Source organism: Lepus europaeus, chromosome 8 (assembly GCF_033115175.1).
Source record: "Lepus europaeus isolate LE1 chromosome 8, mLepTim1.pri, whole genome shotgun sequence".
Lineage (NCBI taxonomy): Eukaryota > Metazoa > Chordata > Mammalia > Lagomorpha > Leporidae > Lepus > Lepus europaeus.
Genome location: NC_084834.1, coordinates 29,915,098 through 29,933,554, shown reverse-complemented (window position 1 = coordinate 29,933,554; position 18,457 = coordinate 29,915,098). Strand labels below are relative to the sequence as shown.

Below are 18,457 nucleotides of genomic sequence, written 5' to 3'. Positions count from 1 at the left end.
TGAAGTCCAGAGCCACCTATATTTGTTCTTGGTGTGTGGAGTGTAAGTTTTGTATCTTGAAGCAGAAGGAATGAAAAACAGTCATAGAAAAAAAGGATGTGGAGCTCCTTAGGTTACATTGAGACTCTTTTTGAACCAGTTGAGAATGATGACCTGTTAGTCCTTAGTATTTTCCTATTAGACTTAATGTATCTTTCACCTTTTACTTAGGCTGTTCTCTGAGTCAAATTGTCCTAGCATTTTGATCGCTATTAGTGGAAATAATTAGGTGGCAAAGAATTTTATTGCATGGTAGACATGTTTGCGGTTGAATTTGGATTTAAACTAACCTGGATCTAAATCCCTGTTCTCCTCCTGATGACTTTTATGGTCTCAGCAAATCCCTTGCTAAGCCTCACGAATTTGGGCAATAAAACTTTGACATGGTTTTTGCCAAGAACAACTGAATTAATGGAAGTAAACTGCCCAATAAGCAGTAAATACCTAAGAATCTTAGCTTATAGTTTCTTGAGGGCCTATTGTATGAAGTAGGAGGGTTTGAATACATTTTCTTTGTTATGCTTTCTATGAAAACATAAAAAAGTCTTATTTTGGGTTATTTTTGTCCAGCGAACTGCCTGGGCTTATTGGTTGGTTGTTAGTGTCTTATTCTGGCAATGATAATAATGAACATTCTTTAGGTGACAGGAATAGCTAAGAGGGGATGGTAGATAAATATCTGGGAGTCTGGCTGCTCTTGTGCTCTTTAGTTGGGCTACAATTTGTGCTCTGAGTACAGTGCTCTCAATTTCCTGAGCTGTCCAAGTGGCAGGCTTCCCCAGAAGTTTATGGAAGACAGTTTGATTCGGTATCTGATAACTTTTTAGTTCCAAAGGATAATAGTATGGGATATTTTTTCCTTGCTTATGTACATAGAAATCTCAGTGTCTAAATAATGGCAGAGGACTGAGGTTGTGTTATAAAAATGCCTTTTGCTATACACAGCAAAGCCATTTGCTTTGACTTCTGTTGACATTGCTACTGAACTGGTTTGACTTGTTTCCTAATTGAATTGCTACTGAATTCTCTGGACCTTTGCAGGTAGTAGAGGTGGTCCTGAAGGTTTAGCCTAACGCCCATTCAACTGCTGCCCATTCAACTTCCTAAAGGGTTTATGTTTTTGTTGTGTGATTGATTATAACACAGCTGATTATCTCATCAGCTTTTCCTAGCATACAAATTTGCATAGTCTAAACGTCCAGTCCAGTGGCTTTTTAAGGCGAACATTATGCTTACTTTTTAAAATCTGGGCAATAAAAAATTTAAATCTACTTCCTAAGTTTGTGGCACTTTCATTACATCGTTTCATACCTTGATGTGACATTTTAATTTATGGTTCAGGAGTTGCCTTTTCTCTTAGTTTGTGGATCTATGTGCAGTTTTGTTTTTGTGCTTTTGGGTTGTATTACCTGATTGAATTATTCCCGTGTAGCTACTGACTGTTGTTAGTCTGTATGTTTTTCAGCTTCAGTATGGTTTCCATTGTGTTTGCCTGATTTCATGAGGACAGAATGAAGTGAGAGGAAAGGGAACGTTTTGCCTCCTGCTCAGGATGTCTTGACTTCACTGTGACTGAGAATTGGGGTGGGTGGGACTTCAGGAACCTCCCCCTCCTTTTGGCAATTATAAACTCTGTCTCAGTGCACTGCCACTCAATGAGCTTGCGTGCTTCAGTGGTCAGTTGGGAGGGTCAGTTCTGTCATTTGCCTCCTGTTTTTCTCCAGCGTAAAACTGAAGGAAGATTTGGTGATCAGAGAATTGCTCCAGTTTTCTGGTGGTAATCACTTGCCACCTTCTACTCTTTGGACAGTAAAGAAGAATTTACTTTGAATGATAAGGTTGGATTTGCTATTGGAAGACAAGGTATCCATTTTACTCATAATTTTAAAAGTTTACTTTTGAAGTCAAACTTGGAGTTCCATCGTGTATCTTTAATTTGTTCCCTAGAAAAACTGTATGTGTGTGTGCATGGTCATGTTCATGTCTCTACAGGTATTTATTCCAGTAAAGCTAAACCAATGTGTACGATAGCAAGATGTAATCCTCTCGCATAGGTTTTGAGAATGCAAATAACTATTTGGCCTGCAGAATCTGAGAAATATTCAACCTTAATTTTTGTCTTGCTTTGCACTATCTCTTTCTAGAGATCTTACCTGTCTGATTTCACCATTAGTGGTGTTTCCTTAGGAAGATTTTCTCCCTCAGTTCTTTGGCTGTTTTAATTCAGGTTGACCATGGAAAGATGTTAAATGAAATGCCAGATTTTCTGTGGCTGATTGGGGGGGGGGGTGTCATTAAGTTTTGTATCTGACTATGCCTCTTTCAGCCATGCCAACGGCTCAGCCTTGCAGAGTTCTTTACTGTGCACCTGTGTTCCATTTGTATATTGTAGCTTCTAGTTAGAGAAGATCCTAGAATCCCATGACATTCTGGTCCAGGGAAATATCCAAATGTGTTATGAAAATAAAGCCTGTTTATTTTATTTTATTTTTTTTTTGCACAACCAAGAAATGGGCTATTTGGAGGAAATCAGTCTTAGATCATCAGGTAGGTAAGACAGGTTGTTCTGTGTTGCTTGAGTGTGGCCTTCTCCCATTTTCTTCAGTCTGGTATCTGACTGCTCCCGTTTCTGAAAGTCAGTAATTATTGGAGTGCTACTGCTAGGACAGGGTGTAGAAGCAAAACACGAGCAAAATCCTGAGCCCTCTTTTTAGAGCAATAGTGAGTGTAGACTGTTCTGGACATGAATCCTTCATTGAGTTGGAGGTCTTGAGTGTTCCACTGGCCACGGTTTCACCGAGTAGCATGGAAACAAGCAGATGAGACTCTTCAAAAAACTCAGGGAAAATGGGATTGAAAGATAACTTTATTTTGACTGGTGCTGTGTCTCAATAGGCTAATTCTCCGCCTGCGGCGCTGGCACCCCGGGTTCTAGTCCCGGTCGGGCTGCCGGATTCTGTCCCGGTTGCTCTCTGCTGTGGCCCGGGAGTGCAGTGGAGGATGGCCCAAGTGCTTGGGCCCTGCACCCGCATGGGAGACCAGGAAAAGCACCTGGCTCCTGGCTTCAGATCAGCACGGTACACTGGCTGCAGCGGCCATTGGAGGGTGAACCAACGGCAAAAAGGAAGACCTTTCTCTCTGTCTCTCTCTCTCTCTCACTGTCCACTCTGCCTGTCAAAAAAAAAAAAAAAGATTATTTTGATGAGAAAAAGTTCTGAAATCCATACATTTAAGAGATCTGTCAAAGGCTCATGACAAATATGTATTGTGAAAAAAACCTGTGCATGGATTCCAAAATTATTTTGCTCCAAAGTAAATTTATCTTTTAATTCCATTTTCCGAGAACTTTTTGAAGTACCCTTGTGCTTCTAAGATTTAGGGAGGATGGATTGGGCTTATAGACAACTAAAGCATCCTAGGATGTCCTGGTTAAAAGCAGAATTTCATACCAGAAGGGCTGTTTTGTGACCTAATATGACACTTCTTTGATGTTTCATTTCTTACGAGTCAAGTAGTAAACTTTGGTCCATATTAACCACATTTTAGGTTACAGCAGTGTTTGGGGCACCCTATTCCTTTTACACACTGGATCACTGAGAGTGGGTGGTGCTTTTTCCTTTGATTTCTGTTAGTCTTAAAATTTGGTTGTTGCTTCCCATCCCATCTATTGTGTTGGCCAGAGCTTCTCACCAACTCCTAGACAGATTTCACTTTATTTATAGTAGGCTCTTTTTATTTATATTAGGTTTCATTTTATTTTATGTTAAGATAGCTTGGAGAGGGGAAAATACATTTTGGTTTAGTCTGCTTTACATTGATCATTGCAGCACTAGGCACTATTTCAAAAGATTATTTTATTTTGTTGAGAGTGAGGTGGAGTGAGATATCGAGATCTTCCATCTACTGGTTTATTCCCCAAATGCTGGCAACAGCTGGGGTCAGGTCAGGCTGCAACTCACAACAGGAACTCAATCCAGGTCTCCTATGTGGAGGGCAGGGAACTAACTACCTGGCCACCACCTGCTGCCACCCAGGGTTCTCATTACCAGAAAGCTGGAGTATGGATCAAAGTGGACTCATGTCAGGCACTCTTATAGGGGTTGCGGGTGTCCCAAGTGGCATCTTAAATGCTATACGAAACACCTGCTCCAAGGCACAGTTTTCTTTTCTTTTCTTTTCTTTTTTTTTTTTTTTTTGATGTGATAAACTATAGCCATGGAGACTTTGTTTTAGTAAAGCTGGAATTATGTTGGAATGTGTATGAATGTGTTTGGATCTGTTCCTGTCGCAGGGCACCGTTCTCCTTTTCAGTGCCCCCACTCCGCTGGGTAGCATTGGGACGAAAGGCTGTTGTGGTTAGAAGATGTTATTGTGGTCATAATACCTGCCACCTGGTGGAAAGTAGGGCATGCCTCTCTCCTGCTTTGTTCAAAGCTTGTGCTTTCAACAGACTTAGGTAAGTCAGCAGAAACCAGCAGCTCTTGTAGTGAGAGTCTCCGGTTTGAGTCTCTTTCCAGTGACTCAGTGCCAGAGCTGTTGTTCTTTCTGCCACTGTGGCTTCTACTGGAGAAGTGCTTCTTCCAGGATTTCCCTTCTCTCCTCTCCACCTCCTGAGGCCTCTTCAGATTTGCAAACGGAGCCTAAATTCTTGGTCTTTATTTTTTTATTTTTATTTTTTTCATTTATTAAACTTTTATTTAATGAATATAAATTTCCAAAGTACAGCTTATGGGTTACGGTGGCTTCCCCCCTCCCATAACTTCCCTAATTCTTGGTCTTTATGCCTCCTTGGTGACAACATCACTGTCACAGATACATCTATTGGTCTAAGAAGCTGAACCATTCTAAGCAGGGAATGATATGTTGTGATTGGGTAGCCCTATGTAAAAAAAAAAAAAATTATAATTGACACATAAAATTGTACATATGTGTGGAATACCAATTTTTGTTTTGATCCATGTATACATTGTGCAATATTTAAATTGGAAAAAGCATATCTTTCTCCTTAAACGTTTGTCATTTCTTTGTGGTGAAAACATTAAATATCCTTTCTTTTGGCTATTTTGAAATACACAGTGCGTTATCCTTATCTGAAGTTGCCCCACTGTGCAGAACACCAGAACTTATTGCTGGTATCCGAGTGTAACTTGGTACCCACTGAGCAGCCTTTGTAAAAGACAGAGATGCAGGGTAACAGACAAATCCAGGCTCCCGGGAGAGGCACACGTGGTAGACATTGGTCCCAATAGCTTTGCTTGTCCTCTTCTGTTGAAAGAGTACCCCGAATTTTGGTTAAACCCATCCTCAAAAGTAAAATAGATGTTACTTAGCCTTGGGATTTATTTCACTGCTTTTAGAGTGAATTTCAATATGTAAGATTACATTTTCTCTTTGAAGGCCACAGTGATCTTGGAGGTGTTTTTTTTTTAATCCTAGAAACTATTACATACCAGTAATTGTGAATAATTAAACTAATAGGTGAGAGTATTAGCTTTTCACTGTATGGGGTATATAGCTTGTGTGTAGTAATTACAGTATAAGAGTTAATCTTTGTTGAGTGAGTACATGAAAATAAATAAAAGATATCAAGTGTATTTCAGTAAATTCTAAGTTCATTCAGACTGCACATTGAAATTTCATTTGAATATTTTAGCACTTGTGATGACTATTCTTTGGCAATCAATATTTAGGAAAATTGTTTGAATTTGGCATGAAAGTATTCTGGACATTTTTGTTGCTTGATATTTTAAAGTCATTCAGTTCTCTTTTGTGTATTTTTTGCTGTCTGACAAATTATGATATGAAATTTTTTAAATCATTGTTCTATTTCTCAGTTTTTTATTAGAATTTTCTTTGTAATCATACTTGGCTTATTAATATATGGAAAACATAAAGCATTCTTTTGTTCATTGACTAGTAATTATTCTGAGGTTTTGATCTGAAAATTTGCATATATTCATGTTTTTAAATTTTTTAAGGATTTATTTATTTGGGGGAGAGAGAGAGAGAGAGAGGGAGGGAGGGAGGGAGGGAGAGAGGGAGAGAGAGAATGAGATATCTTCCATCTGCTGGGTCACTCCCCAAGTGGTTGCAATGGCCAGGGTTGAGCCAGGCACTTCACTTGGGTCTCCCACATGGATGCAGGCCATCTTCTGCTGTTTTCCCAGACCATGAAGAAGCAGGGAGCTGGATCAGAAATGGAACAGCCAAGACACGAAGTGGCACCCATGTGAGATGCAGGAGTTGCAGCTTAACCTGCTATGTCACAATGCTGGCCCCATGGCTTTGGAATTTTTAAACATTTTATGGCATTCCTTAAAAAATATATGTTCTTGGGTTTAGACATTTAGCCTGCTTAAGATGCTTGGGTCTCATGTCACAGACCTGGGTTTGATTCCTGACTTTGACTCCTGACTGTAGCTTCCTGCTAATACAGACCCTGGGAGGCAGTGTGGATGGTTCCAGAGTTTGGGTTCCTAGGGCCGGCACTGTGCCGCAGTAGGTGAAAGCCCCAGCCTGCAGCACCAGCATCCCATATGGGCTGCGGTTTGAGTCCCAGCTTGCTCCTCTTGTGATCCAGCTCTCTGCTATGGCCTGGGAAAGCAGTAGAAAAGATGGCCCAACTCCTTGGGCCGCTGCACCTACATGGGAGACCAGGAGGAAGCTCCTAGCTCCTGGCTTTGGATCAGCTCAGCTCTGGCCATTGCGGTCATTTGGGGAGTGAACCAGAGGAATGGAAGATTTCTCTCTCTCTCTGCCTGTCCTTCTCTCTCTGTGTAACTCTTTCAAATAAATAAAATAAATCTTTAAAAAAAAAAAAAAGAGTTTGGGTTTGGGTTCCTGCCACCCAATGACATTTTGGGCATTTGGGGAATGAACTAGCTGATGGGTATTTGTGTTCTCTCTCTCTCTCTGCTATTCATTAGATACTTAGGTGCTTGTTCAATTGTCTTGTCCTTTTGTTAGTATAAAATGATCCTCATATGAATTAATGGTGAAACTACTACTCAAACAGTGCTCTATACTTTGTGTATCTGTGTGGGTGCAGTCTGTTGAAATCTTTACTGAGTATATACTAAGTTGATCTTCTGTATATAAAGATAATTGAAAATGAATCTTGATGAAGAATGGAATAGGAGAGGGAGTGGGAAATGGCATGGTTGTGGGTGGGAGGGAGGTTATGGGGGGAAAAGCTGCTATAATTCAAAAGTTGTACTTTGGAAGTTTATTGAATAAAAGTTGAAAAGAAAAAATGATCCTCATATAATTTATTAGGATAATTAATTATCTTTGTTTTGCTTTATATTTACCTAGTATATCCATCATTTATTCTTTTATTTCTCAACTTTTCTGTGTCTTTTGTAGCCAACATATTACTGGATTTAAAAATACCTCTGGGGAGTCATTGTCTTTTAATTGGTAAACTTAATCCATTTTACAATGTGTTATGATTACCATCATGTCAGGACTTCTGCCTTCTTGTATTATTCATTTAATGAATTTTGATACTTTTCCCATTTTTTCTCCTTCCTCTTCAAAAAAGGCTGTCTTCTTTTGTTCCCAAGAATACATATTCTGTTTTTTGTTTCTAAAATGTTTACTTCATTTCAAGTCTTAGAGTCTTACTTACCTGCTGGTTCTTCAACTTAATTATGTTTTCTCCTCAAGCCCCAATAAGACAAATAATTTAATAAACTCAACTTTCCCTGGTCTTCTCCTTTATTTTCATATTGGTATTTTCTAGAGTTTTGATTCTGGATTATCTTGATTAATTTTTTTCCTTTTGTCCTGTATGTTCTTATTTAAGCCAACAGTACACATACCAAGTTAGCTGGACATGCCGTGCTACTGCTTTTATTTAAGTACTGGAGGACTATCTCTAAGAGTATTGTCAGCGTAGTTCTTTGGATGGCAGACCTTGGGGATTTTATGTCTGATATTTTTGTTATTCCTTCACATTTGAATGGTGATTTGAATATGCTGCTCTCTCCTTTAATATTTAAAAACAAATTAATTCAGTGTATTCTACACTTAGTGTTGCTGTTGAGAAGCCCAATGTGTTTCTGGGTCTTTTTCCTTTTTATGTGGTCTGTTCTATCTGAATGCTTTTTTTTCCCTTCATAGTATATATAAATGCATATGTATATGTATATATTTGTATACCTATATATTTATATACATTATATATATATACATATTTCTATGCTTATGTACATCTTATATATATGGATGTATTATCTTTAAAGGTAGACAGAATGAGAGCTCCCATCTGCTGGTTCACTCCCCAAATTCACAACAGCTGTTCATTCAACAACAGCTGGGTCTGGGTGGGGGCTGAACCTGTGAGCCCAGGTTCCAGTTCAAGTCTCCTGTACAGGTGGCAGAACCAGATTACTCAAGTCATCCCCACTGCCTCCCAGGATCTTCATCAGCAAGAGGGGAGGTGGAGTCAGGAGTTGGAGCTGGGTATTGAACCCAGGCACTCTGGTCTGGGATGCAGGTGTCCTAACCCACATGCGAACCACACTCTGTAAAGGCCCACTCCTGCACTGGATGTTGTCAGGGGATGCAGTAATGTGTCTTTTTTTTTTTTTGACAGGCAGAGTGGATAGTGAGAGAGAGAGAGAGACAGAGAGAAAGGTCTTCCTTTTTGCCATTGGTTCACCCTCGCACACCGGCGCATCGCGCTGATCCGAAGCCAGGAGCCAGGTGCTTCTCCTGGTCTCCCATGCAGGTGCAGGGCCTAAGGATTTGGGCCATCCTCCACTGCACTCCCGGGCCATAGCAGAGAGCTGGCATCCGGGCAGAATCCGGCACCCCGAATGGGACTAGAACCCAGTGTGCTGGCACTGCAGGTGGAGGATTAGCCTATTGAGCTGCGGCGCCGGCTCAGTGCAGAACTTTCCTTATCCTTCTCTTTAGCACTCAAGTCCTTTAGACCGGAGCATTAGAAGTTGCTTTAATTTTGTGGAGTAGGTCACTATTTCTAGTGCACCTGGTGAGTGGGATATTGGTCATAGATTTTTTTGCTCTGTTTAATGTGGAGAGGCTCTCTTAGGCACATGGACAGCCTGGTTCAGCCCCCTGCCCCAGGCCTGGGAACCCTCCAGGATTTAGGTATCTGGCTGGTTCTGTAGGTTTCCACTGATCTTAGACTCCTTGGCCTCTGCCTTGTGTTCCTACTGGCTTCTGTGTGTTTCTGTTTCTGTTCCACAGACTGTTTGAGTGCAGTTATACTTACTTAGTTGTCAAATGTTATTTTATCAGCTCTGGTCATTGTTGTTGGGCATTTGTGGGAGGAGGAGAGGGTTTCCACTTAAAATAGCATTGCCAGCTTGACTGGAAATTTCCTGAGTGGACTTTACATAGGCTCATGACTGTGCTGGTGGAAGTGCAGCTCCTTTGCTCTCAGTAAAGCTTGCTTTGATCCTAGTGGTTAAGTGTTTGATCATGAGCAGCATTTAAGACTTCTCTGACAGGAAGTGCATGTGTGTACCCAGGGAGCCGGCAGTAGCAGCCTGCAGCTCTCTTCCAGACAGCCAACCCAGTCACTTTGAAACTTGCTGGAAGGCAGTCCAGCTAGCACATTAGACCTTTTCTTTCCAAGCCTTTTTCTTGCCTCTTCTCCTTTTCTTCCGTACTCTGCAAATGCGTAAGCCAGATGTTTCAGAACGGTGGAGCAGGGGATGATCTTGCTGCTATGGGGACGGGTTGGCTGTCTGTGGTTTCCCCTGCCACACAGTGTAGGCTGAGGGGAAGAACAGCAGGGAGGCGGGTCCAAGGCAACCATCTTTGGCTTCTTAACTGTTAGGAAATATATTTAAGAGGAAGAGGAAGAAGAAATGAGATGGAAAGGAAACTCAAAGCTTTGTTCCTTCCAGCAATGCAAAGGAAGTTCAGTTTAAATGAAATACCCAAGAATAGCTTGGCAACATCAGAACAACAACAAAAAACGTTTAGCCTAAAAGCTCATCAAAGTGGATTCAAATTAAGGATATATCTGTACTCTGTATTCTTATATATGGTGAGGTGATCAAACTTTTGTTTCTTCTTGCTCGAATTTTTTTGCAACCTGTGAAGATCGTTTTCACCTGTCATGAAAATAAAGCACTTGTTTACTTGCCCAGACTTCAAAAATCAAACCAAGTAGTGAAACCCAGTAGCTGTTGTGGAAGCCATGTCTTCTTACATGCCTTTGCCTTTCTGTCCACTCTGGATGGGAGCTTGAGAGTCAGCTTAAGTTTCTTTCTCACGCTTCACCATTATTCACTGTTTTAATGACTGTAATATCCGAATCTGTGTTGACTCCGTTGTCTGGATAGAATTACCCAGCTGTTTAATCCCTGCGGTAACCTCCTTATGCCTGCAGAATATGCCTCAGTGTTACATGCACTACTCTTTACCCTACATGAGACACCTGCTTTGTGCCTTCAACCCTGTCCTCCAGCCAAATCCAGTTACCTGTGGCTCTGTTTCTAGTCTGGTATTGTCTCTGCCAGGGGTTCTTTCCTTGAAAGGCTGGCTATCTTGTCTTCCTATTCTTGTTTCCTGACTCCTGCACGTCTTTCACACCTGCTTTTTCTGCCTCTCAGAGCTACTTGATACAATCATCAAATACCACCTTATGCTGTGTGTGCACCTGTTTCTGTATCATACTGCGAGCCCCTTCAGGTCAGGGACTGCGTGTTCACCTCTGTGACTTAGTGTCAGTGATGTGCCTGTGGAAGCTCAGGAAATACCAGTTGAGTGAGTCAAAGAGGGTTAGAGGTGCTTGTGGCTTAGAAAGTGGGGATGGGAGAGGGTGAGCACTGGAAGCTGTTTGCAGAGTTGGGCTGAATATCTGGAGGTTTGTATATATTTTTTGTTCCTTCTTCATTTCTAGAAGCAGTGGCTTTCCATATTCTTGCTAATTTTGTGGCGAGGAACCCACAGTCTTGCCTGAAGACACCGATGTCCTGACCCTGCAGTGTGCCCCTTGAGGGTTACCAAGATTGAGACACGGTCGTTACACTTAGAAAATCTGTAATGAATTAAGGAACTGAATTGCATTGGGACAATGTTGTATGACTGTGCGGTGCAAAATTAATTCTACTTAGAGTGGGGAGAAGAGAGAGCAGAGGCAGGAAGGGTGGTTTGGCCGGTTGCTTCATGGAACAGGTTAGGGTAAAGCTTTGAGACAACGGTAGTTTATTTTCTTTTTTTTTAAAAAAAGATTTGTTTATTTGAAAGGTAGAGTGTGTGTGGGTGTGTGGGTGAGAGAGAGAGAATCTTCCATCTGCTGATTCACTCCCCCAAAAGACTGTATGACTCCTGGGGCTTGGCCAAGCCAAAGCCAGGAGCTTGGGACTTTGTCTGGGTCTCCCATGTGAATGGCAGGGGCCCAAACACTTGTTGCTTTTCCAGGTGCATTAGTAGAGAGCTGGATTGGAAGTGGAGCGTCCTGGACTTAGAAACGGTGTCCATATGGGATGCCAGCATCATAGGCGGAGGCTTAACCCAACCCCATGGCACTTTATTTTCTGATAGGTTTCCCATCTTGGAACCTCTCTGTATTGGAAGTGCACTGCCACCGTGTTCACCTACCACAACAGCCTTTTATCTGTTGGTAGATGCCCAGTAAAGGCTAACACCTGAGGGAAGTGGTGAGCCCACACAAAAGAAAGGATGAGGGGAAATGAGTGACTTTAATTCTCAATTGCAAATGAATTTCATAGGATTCACAATCTTTATTCCCAACATCATTGAACCTAGGGCAATTTTAAAATGTTTTGTGTTTATGCCAGTTCCAACGTGGTAATTTGACTTTGGGTGAGCTGAAGTTTCAGACATGGCTATAAATACTTAATGCATATGCACACCATGGCGATGGTCATTGCTGTTGGTTGAATTCAGTGATCCTGTCGGGTAGACGTGCTCATTCCTGAACCTTGCTTAGCTGGGAAGTCAGAGGAGACACCTTTTCGTTGGGTCACTCTGTGTAAACATATTCCCTTCTGCTGGTGTTCTTTTCGCTTGAGGGTTCAGATTGCCGCAGTTTGGCAGGCAAGATGAGTGAATTCTCTTAATAGAATGTGATTTAATATGTTGAATGACAGTTGGTGCTATGTCGGTCTGCTTGGGAGGAGGATTAGTGGTGGCGAAAATGAGCTGTACCTGGTTGTGACAACATTGTAGGCAGCTTTGAAAGGTAACTTTAGACCCTTGGTCTCCAGTGCTTCTCATTGATGGGTTTCTCCTGCTTGGAATGAGTCAGGGAGTAGGCTGGGCCCAGACTTTTAAGTCACTGCTTTTGCCCTGTCATACATACCCTGCCTTGTAGTCAGGGAGGACCACCCTGAGAAACTGAGGCCTGGGATCTAGGCTCTTACAGCCAAGACGGGCTGGCATCTGACTCACTGCTCTGCTTCAACGTAGACAGCGTCTTGCTGCTTTTAGGCCAAGCCCTGGGTTGGCAGCTGTCCTGCAGGTCGCTGCGCAGGGTCTGCTCTCTCAGGCTCCTTGCTGGGATCCCATGGGGGACCCCCCTGCCTGTGAAGGGAGTCTTGTTCAGGAGGACCGAGGGACCCTGCAAGGGGCCTGGGAAAGGCAGAGCCGCAGCATCTCCATGCCCGCTCTCGGGTTCTTTTGCAGAAAAGAAGTGGATGGAGTTGAGCTTTCCAGGCGCAAGGGAAGAAGCAGCCTTTGTTCCAATGTGGACTGTGTCCCAGAATGAAAATAAATCAAAAGAAAATCATAGCCATGGTCTAACAGTGGGTTTTGGTTCATTTGCCTGGAAATTGGCCCTTGTATTGGGGCTGAGTTTCTCCAATTAGCTACAGGCTTTTGTGGCGAAGGGCTGTGGAAAAAGTGACTTCACTTCAGGAGCAGCCATCCACTATCCCAGGCCGTGCATCTGTGGACCCGGATGGCACGAGGCTCACAGGGCCGCTCAGCCCAGGGAGGAGACCTGCCTATAGGGGGGTGGGGTTTCTCTCTTGCTCCACCAGGTCCCCCTCACTTCCCTGCAGTGCACTTGAAAGAAAGAACTCAGAAACCCCTTCTGCACCCGAAGCTTGCACACAGAGCCATCCCGGTGTTTCCCCCTGGATGCACCCATAAGCAATTCCTTCTCTGAGCCATCACCTCCATCTCCAACTCCTGCTTCCTAGATTCCAGCTTCTCTAGATCCCCATTTCCCATTGTGAACTGAGTCTAGAATACAGAAGAGCTGTTTTTACAGTGACTTTTCGAGGTTGGCATCTCAGGATCCTGCTCAGTCTGAGCCTGGACTTTGTCTTGTTCTTCATTTTTAGGAGAACTGAAACCCATCTGAGATGGTCTTCTGAGAGGAAGTTCTTTGCCGTTCCCGGTGTGTTCACGTGTATTCTGTTTGTAGCCGAGGGCACAGGAAGGTTCAATCAGCCAGAAGCTGTTGGTGGCTGGGGTTGTGGACCTCTCTGTTGTGTTCCCCTTTGCACCTGTGGCAGGTTTTTGACCAGCTGTTGTGACCCATCACCTGTAAAATCAAGGCCTGCCCCTGCAAGGCACGTTGGAGGAGTTAATATTTAATGGGCACCATGGGTTTGGCTAAAGACCAAGCACTGATGGGTGCAGTTCAGGTGCATTTTATGGTGACTGGGAGTACCATGAAAGCAAGAGGACAGGTTGGGGAAACAGTTGCTCTTGTGAGCTCTCTCAGCAGCCTTCCTTGTTTTCTGCATGAGCCTGTAATGTGTACAAATACTAAACATATCATTGTCCTCTGTGAATGCACACATCACGCAGCTTGTTTAGGAAATGCCTTTTCATTCTGGTTTGAATTCATTGTCTACAGTCCCTGTAAGGGCCTCTCATATAACTTCCTCCCTAATGTTCACGTGGAACATGAAGGTTTTCTTTGGTTAGGGTTTTGCTAAGTTGTATTGTTAGAAATTGTGATTCCAGGAGCTGGCACTGTGGCACAGTGGGTTAATCTACCATCTGTGACACCGGCGTTCCATATGGGTGCTGGTTTGAGTCTTGGCTGCTCCACTTCCAGTGCAGCTCCCTGCTAATACACCTGAGAAAGCAGCAGAACATGGCCCAAGACTCTGGGACCCTGCCACACATGTGGGAGACCCTGATGGAGTTCCAGGCTCCTGGTTTCCACTTACCTCAGCCCTGGCTGTTGCAGCTGTTTGGGGAGTGAACCAGCAGATGGACGATCTCTCTCTCTCTCTCTCTCTCTCTCTCTCTCTCTCTCTCTGACTCAAATAAAATAAATCTTTGAAAGAAAGAGAAAGAAATTGTAATTCCAGGATGCCAGCTTAGAAGACAGGGTCCGTTTCATGTTTCTTTAGCCGATTGTGCATTCTGTGGTGAGTGAGGAGGGCTTAAAGAACCAGCAGAGGGGACCAGCTCCATGGTACAGTAGATTAATTCTCTGCCTGCAGTGCCGGCATCCCATATGGGTGCCGGTTCTAGCCCTGGCTGCCCCTCTTCGAATCCAGCTCTCTGCTGTGGCCTGGGAAAGCAGTGGAGGATGGCCCAAGTGCTTGGGCCCCTGCACCCACGTGGGAGACCAGGAAGAAGCACCTGGCTCCTGGCTTTGGATCAGCGCAGCTCCAGCCGTTGTGGCCATTTGGGGAGTGAACCAGCGGATGGAAGACCTTTCTCTCTGACCCTCCCTCTCACTGTCTTTAACTCTACACACAAATAAATAAATAAAATCTTAAAGAAAAAATTAAAACCCAGCAGGGACTGGAAATTGAGAGGTTGGTCCCTGCTCTGAGCTGCTCTTGATGCTCTCATTGGTTCATACTTGGGCCCCTCATAAATTAGAAGGTCATTGTTGCTACCATTAAGACTTTGCCTTCCATTTGATCTGATTTTTATCATTATATTTCTTTGTGGGGAAAACATAGTATCTATGGTTTATTTTAAGCATCTTTGGTTTTTGTTGTTGTTGTTGTTTTTTAAATCAAACTTTTAAAGACAGGACACCCAAATACTCTCAGGCTGAATTGTAAATGTAATTTTGAATATAAAAGGATTGACTAATCAAGTATAGCTCCACATAATGATGAGTGGAGGCTTGCTTTTTTTTTTTTTTTTTTTTTTTCTTCTCTGAGTACTTGTTTGACATTTGCTGCTTTCCCCCGTAGGTGACAGTCCTAACCCTCCTAAGGACGAGACCCCTACCGGCACTGTGGACTCGCTTTCCTCCCCATCTCCCACCTCGGCAGCTGTGCCTGGGCCTCCTACACCAGACAAAAACCACCTCCTGGCAGATGGAGGGAGCTGTGCGGACTGGGCACCCCCTACGTAAGTAACCCTGCTTCTGTCTGGTGCGAGAGAAGGAGGCTCTTGCCTGTGGTCATTTTGAAGTGGACATGGGCAGCAGGCACTGGAGCCCTTAGATGTGGGGACCCTTGCTCTCCAACCAGCGGAGGTGCCCTAGGGACAAGGATTCATAGGCAGAGCCTCTCTTGAATGGCGTCTCTGTGTGCCCAGTGTGGAAGGGGTGAGTGGATGCTACCTCAGCTCCATGCTGAGTCCACTCTGCAGCCGTGGTGGGCTGTGCAGAGGAAGTGTGTTACGTCTCACTGCGGGTGTTCTCTCCCTGGTTCTGCACGCTTTTGGAGACTTGAGAACACGTACACTGGATGTGATGGTCAGATCTAGGAACTGTCTGCAGAGTGGTATTTGGGTTGTATAAATCTTGGGCAGTGTTATGCTAGCATGCTGCTCTGTTTTACTCTGGAGCTTCCTGCATAGTGCATGCTTGATGGGTGATGGACCCATTTTATCTTCTCAGTTTGGCTTCATGCCAGGCATGTGCAGGTCAGCTCAGGTATATTAGGACAGCTAATTCTGATACACTCCCAGTGCCTTGGACTGGCTGCGACTACCTAAGGATTTGTCTTGCTGTGCTTAGTGAGACTGCGGAGTAAATGTGGAAGGGGTGGCGTGGGGCCTGAGAAGGGCATTGAATTTCAAACAAATGCTCAGAGGAGAGAGAAAAACAACTTCACTGTTAATTACAAGGCATTACTTGATTAGTCAATCAAATTACATCCAGAAATACATTTATAATTTACCCAGAGGGTAATAAATTTTTTTTTAAATCAGAGTTGCTGAAAATAAATTATAGATAATGATGTCATCTGACCCTAGCTGGGCATTCTTGGGACTTTAAATGGATTGGAAAGTGTTCCTCATATTACTTGGCTTTTTATAGTTACGGCTGGATTCACATGAAATCATTATGAACTTATGAAGTATTAAGAGTGGCTGGGAGAAAATTGGCATGCAAAAATTTTGGGGTGACCTGAAGACTTTAAAAAGCTAATCAAAAATCAGAGTGAAACTCCATGTATGGAAACACATTCTCCAGATGAGATTTTTTTCCTCTAAGATGATCATATGTGGGTACTTCAGAAAGTTCATGGAAAAAAACATAATTAAAACATAATCATTTTTCCTCTGTAATATTCATTTTCCATGAATTTTTTGAAGATATTTCATGTTTATTTAATACACTGAAGATTCTGGATTATGGATTTAAATTACATGTAACTCAGATACGCATGTGGGTGGCAGAGACCCAACCACTTGAGCCATCATTGCTGCCTCCCAGGGTCTACATTGGTGAGCAGGTGGCTTCCTTTCCCAAGTTCCCCTGAGGGCCAGAGGTTGTACCATGGCTTAGGCTGTGCAACCAGAGGGTCTGTATATAGTGGGTCAAGATTAAGCTGGAGTCAGGAGCTGAATGTGGATATTGAACCCAGGTGCTGTGAAATGGGACAAAGGCATTTTAGCCATCATCGTAACTGCTGGGCCAAACACCTGCCCCCCCAAAGTCTCTTTTAACCGACGTTGCTATGGGGCCATCAAAACTGTACTTGGGGTTTTACAAAGGAGGCACTGCCTGGGATAATGCCCCAGTCCACAGAGAACAATTGAGTCAGTCATCTTTCTTCCATAGTGGCTCTCATGGAAAGTGACATTATGAGCCAGGCTATAGCTGGTGTTCAATTCACAACACGTTCAGGCCTGAAACAAGAAGTGCTTGATATTTTTGGTCATAAATCAAATGAGGAGTGAATTCTCCAGCTTCCTATTCATACACATTTTAAAATGTCATGAAAAGCACTCTAACCTTGAGAGGCCCAAAAGGGAGGGAAGATGTGGAAAGTAGTTGAAACAAGCCTGGAAGAATTTTTGTTGTAATGTGGACTTTCTCCTACTTCCAGAATGTGACATCTTAACCCATGCAATGGATGAAATACGTCTCTGATTCTTGTGCGTGCGTGTGTGTGCGTGTGTGTGCATGTGTGTGTGTGTGTGTGTGTGAATCATCTCTAGGTCTTCTCTAAACCCCCATATGGGGCCTCACCTGAGTTTAGGATTAAGTAGACCCAAGAAGGAGCCTGGACGTTGGCACTTCTCAGAGCTTCCCAGGTGATTGGCAAGATCCCTGTTGCAAAAAGATCCTTCCCTTCCCCGCGTAGTTCTGGGTACGTGTTGATCATCAACAGCTGTTACTTACCTGCACACTCAGATTAGGGGAGTGATTTTGCTGCCTAAACACTGTTCTGGGGTGGTGTGTTTGCTGTCCTTCCGGGAGCCCTACTGTGTGTGCATACTCTCATTCCCTCTGCCTGCAAATAGCTCTGCTACTTTTTTGCTCAAGACAGTCCTGACCCATTTTCAGGGTCTGATTTAACCTTCACCTCCAGGAAATCTTCCGTGGTATCTTCTCGTCTTCAGGGAGTCTTTAAATAATACCTTTCTCTGCTGCTACTCATTCTTTGGCATTCAGAAAATGTTGCCTTCAAGTATTCGTTTGTCTTCTGCTGTTACTGGATCTTTCTGTGGTGCATGTGCATCTGTGAGTCTACCTCATCTTTCCCTTACCCCAGACTAGATCACAGAAATTTTTTTTGTTTGTTTGTTTTTCTTTTCTTTTGGGACAGGCAGAGTGGACAGTGAGAGAGAGAGAGGGGCAGGGAGAAAGGTCTTCCTTTTTGCCGTTGGTTCACCCTCCAATGGCCACTGCGGACCACGCTGATCCGAAACCAGGAGCCAGGTGCTTCTCCTGGTCTCCCATGCGGGGTTCAGGGCCCAAGCACTTGGGCCATCCTCCACTGCACTCCCGGGCCACAGCAGAGAGCTGGATTGGAAGAGGGGCAACAGGAACAGAATCCGACACCCCGACCGGGACTAGAACCCAGTGTGCTGGTGCCACAGGTGGAGGATTAGCCTATTGAGCCGCAGCGCCGGCCCACCGAAGTTTTTTTAAAAGACTTATTTATTTGCAAGTCAGAGTTACACAGAGAGAGGGAGAGGGAGAGGGAGAGGGAGAGAGAGAGAGAAAGAGAGAGAGAAAGGTGTTCCATCTGCTGGTTTACTCCCAAATTGGCCGCAACGGCCAGAGCTGCGTTGATTCGAAGCCAGG

At 43.6% G+C, this 18,457-nt stretch overlaps 1 protein-coding gene across 2 annotated transcripts in view; it reads left to right on the top strand.

Annotated features, from left to right (window-relative positions):
- Window positions 1–18,457, top strand: part of ARHGAP10 (Rho GTPase activating protein 10) — a 357,364-nt gene that overhangs the window by 315,166 nt on the left and 23,741 nt on the right. For both annotated transcript variants that reach the window (XM_062199520.1, XM_062199519.1), the window contains exon 20: window positions 15,162–15,321. In XM_062199520.1, coding sequence (XP_062055504.1) covers window positions 15,162–15,321 — 160 coding nt within the window. The remainder of the gene's footprint in view (window positions 1–15,161; window positions 15,322–18,457) is intronic.